We start from the raw sequence: 13,851 nt of genomic DNA, 5'->3' as shown, positions 1-13,851 counted from the left end.
AAAGCTACAAAATGAAGAGACGTCATTATCATGGACATTGAATGTTATTTCGTTTAAATGTGCGTTAAAGAAGGTCAATCGCGCCGCCATTTTATGTTCTCGATCAATGCCGAGTCGCACAAAGCATCCATTTCCATCGGCTAATTCAAGCGTGTAACCAAGATATTTTCAATCAAATATCGTTAATAACATATCAGACTTCATTCGTAGATTGTTATTTTGGAGTTTGCTTGCGAATAAGCCGCTTCAATTTCAATGATAAACATAACAAAGGAGAAGTTGATCGACAATCTTTAAGAGCGAAACAGAACAAAGCAATTTATAGATAAGGCAAAATATACAGGGGCCTGTTGGGTTTAAGAGGAGTAATACTACAGTTGTATACCTCCATTAGAGCTGAACACCGAGCGGCAAACTGCAATGTCTTAGCCAGACAAAAATTTACATAGAAATGAATCTAGTGTCACCGCGAGACTTAAATCCCCGCAAAACATCCACTTGACCAATTAGAGGCCGTAGGGTAACAAACAAACACGAAGGTAAACACGAACCCCCCCAGAAGCCGGGGGAACTTTATTCCACTATATACAGTGCCGTAGAAGAACCCGAAATATAAGGGGGGGCACAATACAAAAAAACATTAAGAAACATTTAATATTTGGTGGCACAGCCACGCCCCTACTGGTCATTTTCTTATAATTTTCGAAAATATTGGGGGAGGGGGGGGGGGGAGGGCACGTGCCCTTTACCCTTGAGTATACTCTCATACTTTCATACCGATTTTCGGAGGTTGAATGTTTTTTTCTCTCCCGGGCTTCTCTATTCCTCAGAGTATATGCTAGGGGGTATGGATGTTACATGTATTCATACCCACACATTCGGAATGACGGTAAATCATGCATGAAAAGCTAACTCGCAATGAAAACCGTTAGAAAACCAATTAGCACGAGCAGGCTTAGGCATTAGGTTAAACCTATTATTTAATGTCTAAAGTCAAGCTTATAATTGATGTCTGAACTAAATGGTTACAAAACAACGGTTTTCACCGGGCCATAATTGTCTGCGTTTTTCTGTCAGCCGCTGGTTGTCCGTGGGCGCTTTATTTTATGATCATTCATTCGAACGATTGATTTGATTGATCGAAGTGTGAGGACCAAAACAATCCAAAAACGCCACCAAATATCAACCAAGACAATCCACATGGTAACGTCTCCGAACTGGCGTTGAAAACAAGTACTCTAAGAGAGTCATGCAAGGGGGCCTACTTATTTGATTTGCAATTTGAGAAACGAGCGATTGTCTATGATAGACGAGTGACGTTTTGAAGTGCACCGGATAACGAAAGAAAGAGGCTTGCAAAATGACTATTTTGACGCAGACCTTAGGGATTCAGGGCTAACCAGGAGGGTCCTAGTAGGAAGACTGATCGCTTGTTACTGTGTGCATGAGTCAGGGGATGTTCTGTCAGGTTTCGTGATCCTGAAGGCAAATTATTGAATACCGCAGCTGCGACGGAGAGTATGGCGTGTAGCCGCCACTGACCTGAGGGCTACTCTCCATGAAGGTTGTTTTTCAATACTGGCGTATTTCTACGTGAAAATTCGCTTTTCTGAGTTCCATACTCAGTCATGGTCGACTCGAAGTTCTTGATAATAACAACGTTATGTTATGTCGGGATATTTGTGGTAGTTTTGGTCGTTTGTTGTTGTGCTTGGTCGAGATATATGCGCAACGAAGGGAAATTTTCGCCACGAAGCGCTAAACAACGAGCACGAAGACCAAAACGTGAACCCAATATCGAACCACCTCAAGACGCCATTCCGCTACCGCCAAGACAAGAATACAGATATATCGGCGACTTCATTGAGCTTGACTTTCATTCGGATGGTTTACGTTATGAACCTGAGTTACGTTCGCACGGGAAATTTAACCGACAACCATACCCTGTTCATAACCACCCGAACTATAGTGTGCCCTTAGTTGGCTTCCCACCCAGGACCTATTACCCCGCTAGCTTAGCTACAGGCACGTGTGACTACGACCCTCATATGGAACTAGGCAGTTATAACACGTACGGTGAGACGAGTCTTGGGGGATTATCAGGTGATGACGACTACAGTGACTTTCAAAGCTCGAGATTCGATACGGATTCGCGACCAGAAGTTGTTACGAGCGATGGAGTTGGATGTGGTAGTCTAAGTGATCATATGCGGGGTTCTAATAACATTATAGAGATTAATGGGCTAGGTAGACCCGGCGATTGCTTGCCAGTTCCCACCAATACCATTAATCATGACAGTGATTACGAGGATGATGATGATGATGATGACCTCAGTGTCCAGAGCTCTAGTGACATGCTTCCCCCACACTTGGATGCAGATTTCCGTGAGGCGTGTGACGGTGCAGGGACGTCTCCCCCGTGCTCTGTCCAGTCACTTAGCAGAAATGTGTCGGAGCAAAGTTTAACAGAGGTCAATCAGCAATAATGCCTCCATAAGAACTATTCCACATGGGCAGACTGGGTTATGGCTTACATCAGGACTGCCATAATTGCCTAACCAAATTGCCTTGCCATCTGCTTTAAATCTAGTTTCCTGAACAAAAAATTATATATTCATTTAAATGATTCAAAGAAAGTATGTAAGCATATTTACTTGTTTTTTTTGTAAATGTGTCTAATCTGCTAAGGTCAATATTTACTAACAATGGAAAGGAAAATAAGTTTATAAATCTATCTTTTCCTTGCCACAGTGTCTGTGTTTCTGGCTTTGCTAGCAGCTGTTTCTTTTTTAATTTTGCAAAGTTCTGCCTACTATACCACACTTTAAGAAATGGGCATCAGATATAAAACACAAAATAACATTTCTGATTCAATGCTTTTTGTTTGCGGCATTCATCGTTTTTCAAATATCAAACTTTCCAATGAAAAAAATATTACAGACTAGGGAAAATATTAAAATGCAGTTTTTGTAAATGTTATAGTATATTTATAATGAACTTCATGGAATTGATCTCAAAATAATGGGAAACTTTCTAAAAATATATTCAGGTGCTTTGTTAGTTCCAATAAGTAAAATCTATAAGCATCTGATTTTCCAATAAATCTGATAAAAGGAATAGTATTGATTGAAAAATATATATTTCATGTACAAAGAAGGCATATATAACTATTGATGACACTGTGGTTTGGGAGAAGTTGTCTATTGGAAGTGTCTTTGAGGATGTGACTGATAATTTAGAGCCAGTTACCTGTTAAATAGTGCAGATTCTAATAGATTCTTTTGTTTTTTATTGGTTGAGGTTTGCAGAAGTAATCTGGTGACAATACCATCTTAACTAGGCATGAGGATGAATCTGCCAATTTGCTGCAGCATTTTGTTAGTGCACACATCAGATGTATAGTGCTCCATCCTTTCTGTGGCTTGCATATATCTTCTCAAAATGTGAGCTTCAATTCCACAAAGGGGTTATTTACCGAGCTTTGAATATCAACCTCAACATTCAAGGACATTTTCCTTAGGCATGTATGTTCTATTTCCCCTTGTACATAATAGAGAAGTGTACAAGAAGAAACAAAACAACATAATTCTCAAAATGCCTGCCCAAATGGCTTGAAACCTCACCCAGACCACATTTAAGACTCCACTGTCAGGTCAGAATATTTTTAAGAGTTTTACAATTTTATTTCACGGTAAAGTGAATGGCTTATTTCAATCCCACATGTTTACTGTAAACCACGACACACAAAATGTAATGTGAACCTTATAAGTAATTCATACACACAGTGGGCTTGGGGAGTGCTATGTATATATGCGATAAGAGTAGGATAATAAAACGGATGATCTACGAATATTGCCGTCGTTTAAAGCATTCGACCCAGAACATTACACAAGGAGTAGGATAATAAAACGGATGATCTACGAATATTGCCGTCGTTTAAAGCATTCGACCCAGAACATTACACAAGGGCACATAATTTTGTCCAACTATATCAATAAATAAACTTATAAAATAGTTTGCATTGTTGAGCTGGCAGCCTGAAAAAAACATTGAAATTTCTGCCCAAAGCTTAGGTCCATAAAAACATCGAAAAACTGGGGGTCATGAAACAGTGTCACTAGGAAAACTAGTGGGGGAGGTGCATGGCCCCCCTTAATCCCTATATACATTAGAGCACTGAAGATCTTACTAATCTAAAATAGCACAAGCAAGTACTCATGACTTGCTAATGCAAAGCCTTCTCTCTTCATTAACAATCCTCAAGACATCACACTCATGACATTTCTGTGGGTTTCTGTTAATCAGGGTCCTCAACTTTTTCCCCCTTTTTCTTTGACTCGTTGCTCTCCCTGTTCTTACTGAATCTGTCAATAGGCGCAGGAGTTGCTTTATCTACTGCGCCTTGTGCTTGCTCACTCCATAACTTGTAGTCTTTGCGAGCAAGGTACCTCTTTACTACACCACAGCTGAGACAGGTTTCCACCACATGGCGTTCTCTTCTTGCTGCAGGTTGATAACAAAGAACAAGATAGGCATCTAAGGAAATCAAATGAGAAAAAAAGAAGAAGAAACCTGCTCTCAGAAAGTAAAAAATGTCTTGCTGACAAGAAAAAAGTATACAGGATTACTTCCCTTCCCCTATCACTATTAAGTTTCTTTCCTACATGTAAGGCAGGGTAACAAAATGGAAATCTTCGGATAGAATAGAAGAATAGAAAGAGCAAAAGCATACTGCTATGCAACAAAGCAAGTCAACTTGACAGGGGGGGGGGGGGGGGCAGGAAAGGCACTTAAACAATAAATTGCCACTGATGTTACTCATACCTGTCAACCTCCAAAAACCTCAAGGCATGATAATTCTTCGGGGGGAAGAGTGGGGTATATTCTTTTTTTGGGTGAGGGGTGGGTTTAACCTTGCAGGCGTTTGCCTTATTGAAAGCTCTCACAAACAAATCGACTTATAGATCTCATGAGGGTGTTAAATAAATTGCGCTACGCAAGGGAATTATTGTCTAAAATATTTTTAATAGAAAATAGGCAAAATGACGATTTTCTATAGAATAATTTTTCGGAAGCGATAAAAATGCTAAAAAAGCGGGAGATTTGGTGCTCAATGCGGGAGAGTGGGAGAAGGGGTCCAAAATCTTGAGACTCCCACCGAATGCAGGAGAGTTGACAGGTATGTGTTACTGTATGAACACTTACACCAGAATCTGTACTTACACCTGCCTGGAGATCAAAATCATTGTCTTGATTAAAAAGGCCCAGTCAATTCAACAAATAAATAATACTATGTCGAACATTTGACCGACTAAATACTATCCCAAACAGAGCCATAGCAGGCCACCTAAGATTGGTGGGACACAATACAGAAACATTAAGAAAATATTTGGGGGGCACAGCCATGCCCCTACTGGTCATTTCCTTACGACTTTTTTAAAATATTAGGGGGGGCACATGCCCCCCCCAGCTACTGCCCTGCCAAATAAGACTAGGAGCTTTCATTCTGGGTAAATTACAAATTCAGCTGTAATTATACTTGAATATGTGTTTTGTTTTTATTAGGGAATTTGTTACCGCATAACAACCAACTAACCTCTTATTCGGACTTTGGATGTAACTCCAGGCACCATTAACGCACAACAATGTTTGCAAACAGTCCTTTTAATACTTGGATCCCTGTGGTGCAAAACATGGAACTTCTGTTATTTCATGGACTTCATGATATTGGATACGGTAGGTTTTTTCTACGTAAATATTTGACTTTTTTCTTATGCATTCCTAGATTTTGAAATTGTTTATTTGATGATACAAATTATAGCACAATCTAGTTGAATTTTGATACAGTGAACTTGTGTGAATAGTAGTCTAAGATGAGTAGAGGTACAGTAGTACAATAAAAACCTGCGAGCAAGAGCCTGAAAACTAAGAACCTGTTAGCCTTTTGTAATTTACACCTCCTAAAAACAAAAAATTAAATTAGCCTAAAGAATAAAAAGGTTTGTATTTTCATAAATCATCATGTTATTGTGATGTAGCTGCAAAGCTATGCAAGAATCCTATTTGTTGAAGTAGGGATCTTCCATTTAATTAAGAACCTGTTCAGGCTGACTCCCAAAAATGAAGGTTCTTATTCGCTGGTTTTTACTGTATGCATGCTTCAATTTGGTGTACTCACAGCTTTAGTACAAGTCTTTCTCCTATAGTTTTCATGGTGCTGGCATAAAACCTAGCCAGGCCTGTATTCCTGGGATTGGATGCAATGGTGGCACATGCAGCCTGGAAAATAGTGACGATTAAGATGAGACTTAACCTTTGAGAGATTTGCTCTTTGTGCTTAAAGGCAACCTACTTCAAGATTACTTGAATAAGTGAATATGTCATCCCCTATAGTGCCCCATTTACTTAGCAGGAAAGGAAAGCACCTTTTGAATTTGCCACTGTATGCATTGTACAGCACATGTTCCCCCTGTAATTCATTACCTATGAATTGATTACCTACACGAATCATTACAACATTACATGGACATGTGGATCAATCAATTTGATTTAAAGCTGTTAAGAGAGAATGGGAGAAAGGGAGGATCTGGCTCAGGACCCCCTTTGCCCCCCCCCCCCCCCCCCACCCCACCACTTGTTAGATAAATGCTGTTAAGGGTTTTGCTAACAAGCCTTTGAGAAACTGGTAATTAACTAGCGCTTAACAAATCACAGGCTCGCGACGTTATACACTTGTTAGACACTATTCATGGCTTAGAATTAACCAACCAGCCCCACAAGACTCGATGCTAGCCCGAGAGAGGGGACAGGCAGGCCGTGTTTAGACTGCTTGGCTCCGATATTGGATAAATCATTGAAATTGACACAAACTCCTACAAGCCAAACGTTACACTCAACTCAAACTAAAAAAATGCATCTTAAAGAGGGATGCTGGTTTCTATTTGTTGTAGATCTGACTGTACCAAGTGAGAAATGCCCCCACCCGTCTCCCCCAAACACAATATCCGCCATCAATCGAAATAATGTAACTTTTTACTTGAGACTGTTATTGAGGGTGATGTGAAAGGGAAGTAGAAGCTCTATTTTTTTACTGTCCCCGTTCCAACGCAATGAATCGTTTACCTACTCGAAAGGATAGATAGCAGAGCCACTGACCAATCATAGAACCCTATCATAGCGAAGTCACCGTGACTCAGCAAGGATCATGGCCGAATCACAACCCATAGGGCAAAATAACTCCATAAACAATCACTTGCCTGGTAGAGGAAATTCAGCCTGTTGTATCCATCTCTTTGGTTGCTATCTCGCCCCATAGAAGGTTTGGAAGTTCTACTATTAAGCTCTGATCATTAGTAAGTAAAAGGCGATTAGTTTAGAATTTGATTTTTCGACTGGGGATACCTTTATGATAGCAAACCGGAAAAGATTAGGGACGAGCGTGTTGTTTCGCACGTTTACAGTTATTGAACAAAAATAATTCGTCAGGGGTAGGGTGTATGACAAATAACCAAAACAAAAACAAAGCTTATGTAATAGTTTTCTTTGATAACTTAACCTTTTTTTAGCTATAGAAATAGTTTCTTTATGGTTTAGGGTAATATGAGTATTTTTGTGAGCTTTATTGTAAAATTGACAAACAAATCAAATAATGCAACTTTCCATACCCCTCCCTCGGTAGATTCCCAGCAAACAAGATGGCGGCCGGCATGTGGGTACAAGGCCCACGAAAATGGTCGCGAAAAAACGGAGATTAGAAAAATACCATGTACCCCCGTGTATTCATATGCAGTGAGTATAAACTTTGATGGTTTAGCTAGCATCTTGATGCTTTTTATATGGAAGGATTGTCATTTTGCAGGGTCGCCTCGATTGTGTTGTGTAACACCATCGTGGAGGAGAGATGTGAACATTCTCATCACGAGACGTTTTACTTGCCTAGCTAAAGGCCGTCACAACAACAGGATCTGCGAAAAGAGATTCTTTATATATGGAAATGCGACGCTAAGATGTGTAAGTGTAATCTATGTTTCTTTTTTATGTTGTTGGAGTAAAGACTTAAGCTTTTTAGTACCTAGTACCTACCTTAGACACATCTTGTGGTTGCTATAATCTCTACTATTTAGATGATACTGTTTAGTGATCGCCATCATTCACCTTTATATGGCTGTGCTGGGCTGTGATATTGTAATCCAAGTATGAGCTCATACAAAGGGAAGTTGCGCCGAGTAGAAAGAGGTTATAAGTGCATTAAATGTGATATAGTTTACATAATGTATGGACCCTGGAGTTTAACATAAGATTAGATTAAGCTAAGAGGTATTAAATATACTCTACACAAGAGTAGAAGTATATAGTAAAACAATATGAACCTTAGGTGCAGTGTGATATTTATACTGGAATTGTGATGAGAAGATATACCATGGTAACTGATAGGTTGAATACAGACAGTTGACTGACAAAATGCTAAATAATATGCCAAGATACGTGCAACTTTACAGACAGTATGGAAGGGAAGTAGTTAAGAATGTCGTTGAATCTCTGTTTCAAACAAAATATAAACTCCCATAGGCTCTAACTTTAATTTCTTTTATCAGTTGCAGTCATCAACGTCAAGTATTGTTAAGACGCTCTCAAAGAAGGAAACACTTGAAGAGGTTATTGCAAAGAAGGGGACTGCTGTTGATACCTCAGATGAAGAGCTATGGATAGAGCAGAGATTTGATTTAAAGCTTCTACCGGGATACTATGCTAGATTATCCAAGATCAGGCTCTCAGGTTTGGCATCATTAACTTTGATAAGAAAGAGATTTATCATTAGATGACGGGACACCATTTGTCCCTTGAAGTCTCTTTTTCCACATTCATAATTCTGCAACTTCTGTTAATAAGAAATTCATATCCTTGTCAGGAATAAGAGGTAGTCAATCATCCCCCCTTGACCTATCATTGGCTTTGCCATGTGCAGTGAAATGGCCAATGCCGTCACCATGAGAACTTGCCAAAAGCTATTCTCAGGTCTTAGTGATCATGAAATTTTAAATTTTACAATCATTTTTCCCTTAAAGGAAGCTTGGATGATTTTCTAGCTTAATTATAAGGTTATAGAAACCATAGTGCTTTTTCTTTGATTTTGAAAAATTATTAGAACACTGTCTTTTGATGAAAGTTGATTGCCTAACATCAAGATACACATTTGTGTCTGCGTAGGAATGGTTGTGTTGACAGCAATGGCTGGATATGCCTTGGCCCCTGCCCCTATGTATCTGGACACCTTTTTGTGGGCATCACTAGGCACAGGCTTGTGCTCTGCTGCGGCCAACTCTTTCAATCAGGTGAGGTCTGCCACTGCACTACTATATCCATGTACAGTGGTACCTTTATAAACAGACACCCTTGGGATTTTGAAAAGTGCCTGATATTAAATGGGGGTGTCTGGTAGGTGGAGGTTTACCATAATGGGGTGATTTTATTACAGGCGCGAACACAGGACGTGCGCAGGGTGCATGCACCCCCCTGGCGGCCAAAAAGTGGGTCATTTCTTATTAAGGAACCTTCAAATACTATGCTTTTTTCTTATGATACCTATGACTGCGCAGCCCCTCAACTAAACCTGGCTATGCACCTGTGTTAAACACCATGTGTACATTATGTGGTGTGCCTCTTAATGAAGGTCCATTATATGGAGATTCCAATGTATTTTTTCTTGTATTTTTTCAGTGGTTGGAAGTCCCCTTTGATTCACAGATGAACAGAACTAAAAACAGAGTTCTTGTCCGAGGCCTGCTAAGGTTTGTTTTGTGTCCCAATTTCAACTTATATTTTTGTAATGTGTAAATGTTTTAGGCAAAATCTCCATAACTTGTAGCTAAAGCATTATTAACTAAACTATTACCGTATGTGAGTTTTATTTTGTGTTGAACATAACCATGTGCCTTAGTTAAGGCACAACTGAGTATGGTTCTCTATGTGTTATATACAGTACTTAGCGAGTGCTCATTTATTATCGTATTTAACCATGCACTTTAAGGTGCTTTTACCGGACAAATTGATTTTAAAGGCTCATTTCACATCACTCTAATTTTCAATCAATCAGTCTTGTGATTGATGGTGTTCAAATCTTTTTCAGTCCTCTGCATGTCCTGTCATTTGGAGTCGTCTCCGGCAGTCTAGGGGTGGCTACCCTCTTGCTCGAAGTCAACACCCTCACTGCTTTGTTAGGTAAAAATGTTTGTTTTTTTGTTTAATGCAGCTAACCCACTTTGACTGGAACAGTGATATCTGTTTATTCAACCATTTCCCTTTATATCTATACCCTCAATGACTCCTTTTGATTTTAATTATTGATTTGAAGCATTTCCACTTTCTCTTGGAAGGATGCATAATTGGCAATCAACAGTAGTGATTGTAATCCTAGCTGTTATTGTTTATCACAGGTGCTTTCAACATTGCTCTCTACACATGCATTTACACGCCCATGAAGCGCCTCAGTATCGCTAATACATGGGTGGGGTCTGTAGTAGGGGCTCTTCCTCCTCTTATGGGATGGGCGGCATGTACTGGCACCCTTCATCCTGGAGCATTTGTGTTTGCGGGTCTTCTGTACTCGTGGCAGTTCCCCCACTTCAATGCACTGAGCTGGAATCTAAGGCCAGACTACTCTAGAGGTCTGTAATCATTTTCTACTTCATAGTTAATAAAAGTACAAAATAAGTAAGTTTACATGGGACACACTTTTTCCAATTACAAAGTGTGGGAGAACAATGAACAGTGCACGCAAATGTCAAACGAACGTTTGTCACAAATTAAAATTGTGAGAAAACAGTGAGCAAAAACAATGTGCAAGGCGCGCTAATGGTAAACAAATTTGCATCATCTATTGGAATTGTGTGGTAACAATAAGCAATGCTTGTAAATGATCAAGGAACCCGCGCAGATGATAGACTAACGCAATTCATCAGCTGAAATCATGAAAAAATAGATATGCGAACAAATGATATTTGAACACCCTCATCAATTGGATTGCAAGAAACAATGAGCAATGCGCGCAAATTATAGATGAACGCGCATCATCAATTGAAATTGTGAGAAAACAATAAGTGATGCCCGCAAATGATAAACGAAAACGCGTCATCAATTGGAATTGAGAGAAAACAATGAGTGATGCGCGCAAATGATAAACGAACGCGTGTCATCAATTGGAACTGTGAGAAAACAATGAGTGATGCGCGCAAATGATAAACGAACGCGCGTCATCAATTGGAACTGTGAGAAAACAATGAGTGATGCGCGCAAATGATAAACGAACGCGCGTCATCAATTGGAACTGTGAGAAAACAATGAGTGATGCGCGCAAATGACAAACGAACGCGTGTCATCAATTGGAACTGTGAGAAAACAATGAGTGATGCGCGCAAATGATCGAATTGACGCGCGTTATCAATAACGATTATGACAAAAATTGAAACACTTAGAAAACAAGAATTAGTAAAAAAAAAAATATTGTCCAATGCGGACTTTGAATCTCTCGTCTTCTCGGATAAGGACGTTAAGACGGGGGTCCCGCCTCTCACTGCACTTCATTGGTCAGTGTTTGAAGACGTAAAAGAACCGCCGGGGAAGCTGGTCGGCGGTACAATCTTTTTTTGACACACACCAACTCACACTCATTGTTAAAGCCGCATTGTCACCAGTTTACTTCCGGTCGGTTACGTAACAATCACCGATGAAAACGCGAAAAATATTTCAAAATGTCTATTTGATGTTTCTTTGTGGATGAGATGATAATTTAGAGCGGATGGCCTGTTAATTAGCGCGGATTTTAATAGATTATGTTGTCTTTTAACGGTTGAGGTTTCCGTCGGACCTCCGGAAGTAAACTGGTGACACTGCGTGAAGAAATCTGTATCTGTACATTGACGTAGTCATACGCACGTGAAGCCCTTAGATGCTTTTATAGTTACCATGGTCCCAGAGCCTCAGACGTACACGAAGTCACGAAGCTCTGGCCTCTCGAAGAGTTATTTTGATTTATGCTAGGTTCACTAAATAGAGAGACGTTCGATGCTCTGGAACCAGGGTATTGTATAGTAATCTCTGTACAATAAAATCATTTGTTTATGTTTTCCTCTCTTTTTCAGCTGGTTACCGTATGATGTGCGTGACAGATCCGGCTCTGTGCCGCCGTGTTGCATTACGCCACTCCTTGTCTCTGATTGGTCTATGCACCCTGCTCCCCGTGTGTGACGTCACGAGCTGGTGGCTGGCTCTTGATACGTTACCTCTCAACGCGTGGCTCACGTTTCTTGCCTACAAATTCTACCGCGACTCGGACAGTAATTCGAGCCGGAAACTGTTTCGGTTCAGTTTGCTCCATCTGCCTGTGTTGATGTTGCTGGTCATGTTTCATAAGAAGCCAAAACAGAAGCAGACAGAAGGGGTGTTACTCGTCGACAGTATAGCACAAGTTTGAATACAGTTCTCAGGAGTGGTAGTGGAAATACTATGGTGACCATTCTTTAGAAGCCTGCACTGCTTTGAGGCTTTATCACCACTTATGATGTCATCATCATCATAATCATCACTAGCGCAAGTTTGAATACAGTTCTCAGGAGTGGTAGTGGAAATACTATGGTGACCATTCTTTAGAAGCCTGCACTGCTTTGAGGCTTTATCACCACTTATGATGTCATCATCATCATCATCATAATCATCACTAGCGCAAGTTTGAATACAGTTCTCCGGAGTGGTAGTGGAAATACTATGGTGACCATTCTTTAGAAGCCTGCACTGCTTTGAGGCTTTATCACCACTTATGATGTCATCATCATCATCATCATAATCATCATTAGCGCAAGTTTGAATACAGTTCTCAGGAGTGGTAGTGGAAATACTATGGTGACCATTCTTTAGAAGCCTGCACTGCTTTGAGGCTTTATCACCACTTATGATGTCATCATCAGCAGCAAGGAGTAGAAAAAAAGGCTGGATGATTATAATATGATATGATAATGCCAAAAAAAAAGTTTATTAACTTGGCAAAACAAACGTTTATTTTTGGCGTTTGTGTGGCAAATGCATTGGGGCCAAGGGGGTTGTGAGATGATGTTTGATGATAGATTTTAAAACTATTTATAACCGTTTGTTTTTGGTCGAGAACCATTTAACCTTCAGGGGAGTCCAAGATATTTTTTATCATGTGCTGGGGTATGCTTCCTCATACGCATTTTAAGGCAGGTCGCTCACTCCCTGCGACGACTGCCTCAAAACGCCTGTTAGGGAGGCTTGTGTTGGGACTCTGGACCAAACGATGCAGGAAATGATTTTAGACCCGTAGGGCCTTGAATAGTAAAATGGTCGGCCACTAAGACCGATTAAAATGTTATCAATTAGTGCGTAACTAAGGAATAGTATAATATAATAGAAAGAAAAAGGAGAGAGGATTGTTTGAACAATTGTTTGTTTGAATATATAAATATTTTAATCGTTCCTAAGGACCGTTTCCCAGAGTAATTTGGTAGCAAAAGCAAGGCTATGGCAGGTTAGAGTCTGCAGTCGTCAACTTGTTTTACTTCTTTTACTGTTACTTGCTTTACTAAGCTAAATAATTTGGTGAAAATAGACAGCTGTAAACAAGCAACGACTTCTCAATGCCTAAGCCTCGCTTTCGCGCTTCAATTACACAGGACCTCCCTTATCTTGAGAACTGTAATCAAAGGATGCAAACTAAGGCGAGACCAATCTCGCGCAGAAATAAGGTGTTTTTGAGTCCAATTTCTTAATATATATTAAGATAAAGTACTAAAGAAATAACGTTTTTACTGTAAAAATAAAAGGAATTAATTATTGAATTGT

At 39.9% G+C, this 13,851-nt stretch overlaps 3 protein-coding genes across 5 annotated transcripts; 2 read left to right on the top strand and 1 right to left on the bottom strand.

Annotated features, from left to right (window-relative positions):
* The first annotated feature begins 1,091 nt into the window (after positions 1-1,091).
* Positions 1,092-3,850, top strand: LOC116603975. Its single transcript, XM_032365685.2, has one exon. It carries the CDS (start codon positions 1,629-1,631, stop codon positions 2,484-2,486), a length of 858 nt encoding a protein of 285 aa, XP_032221576.2. The 5' UTR covers positions 1,092-1,628; the 3' UTR covers positions 2,487-3,850.
* On the bottom strand, positions 3,660-7,436 carry LOC116603977 (ribonuclease P protein subunit p21-like). Its single transcript, XM_032365687.2, has 4 exons — positions 7,257-7,436; positions 6,179-6,279; positions 5,597-5,679; positions 3,660-4,503 (listed from the first exon to the last, which is right to left on the bottom strand). The coding sequence occupies exons 1-4, from the start codon at positions 7,311-7,313 to the stop codon at positions 4,298-4,300; spliced, it is 447 nt and encodes a 148-aa protein (XP_032221578.1). The 5' UTR covers positions 7,314-7,436; the 3' UTR covers positions 3,660-4,297.
* Positions 7,437-7,664: 228 nt separating this feature from the next.
* On the top strand, positions 7,665-13,847 carry LOC5520619 (protoheme IX farnesyltransferase, mitochondrial). 3 transcript variants are annotated; one of them, XM_048720011.1, is made up of 9 exons: positions 7,665-7,788; positions 7,859-8,010; positions 8,595-8,775; positions 9,208-9,332; positions 9,718-9,788; positions 10,127-10,218; positions 10,434-10,664; positions 12,138-12,482; positions 12,609-13,847. In XM_048720011.1, the coding sequence occupies exons 1-8, from the start codon at positions 7,764-7,766 to the stop codon at positions 12,467-12,469; spliced, it is 1,209 nt and encodes a 402-aa protein (XP_048575968.1). In that variant the 5' UTR covers positions 7,665-7,763; the 3' UTR covers positions 12,470-12,482; positions 12,609-13,847. The 3 variants fall into 3 exon arrangements, with proteins under 3 accessions (XP_048575968.1, XP_048575969.1, XP_032221574.1); XM_048720012.1 differs by having other exon boundaries at positions 12,138-12,487; positions 12,614-13,847; XM_032365683.2 differs by having other exon boundaries at positions 12,138-13,847.
* The last annotated feature ends 4 nt before the right edge of the window (positions 13,848-13,851 follow it).

The sequence above is a fragment of the Nematostella vectensis genome, chromosome 12 (genome assembly GCF_932526225.1).
Source record: "Nematostella vectensis chromosome 12, jaNemVect1.1, whole genome shotgun sequence".
Lineage (NCBI taxonomy): Eukaryota > Metazoa > Cnidaria > Anthozoa > Actiniaria > Edwardsiidae > Nematostella > Nematostella vectensis.
This window is presented reverse-complemented; position numbering and strand designations above follow the sequence as displayed.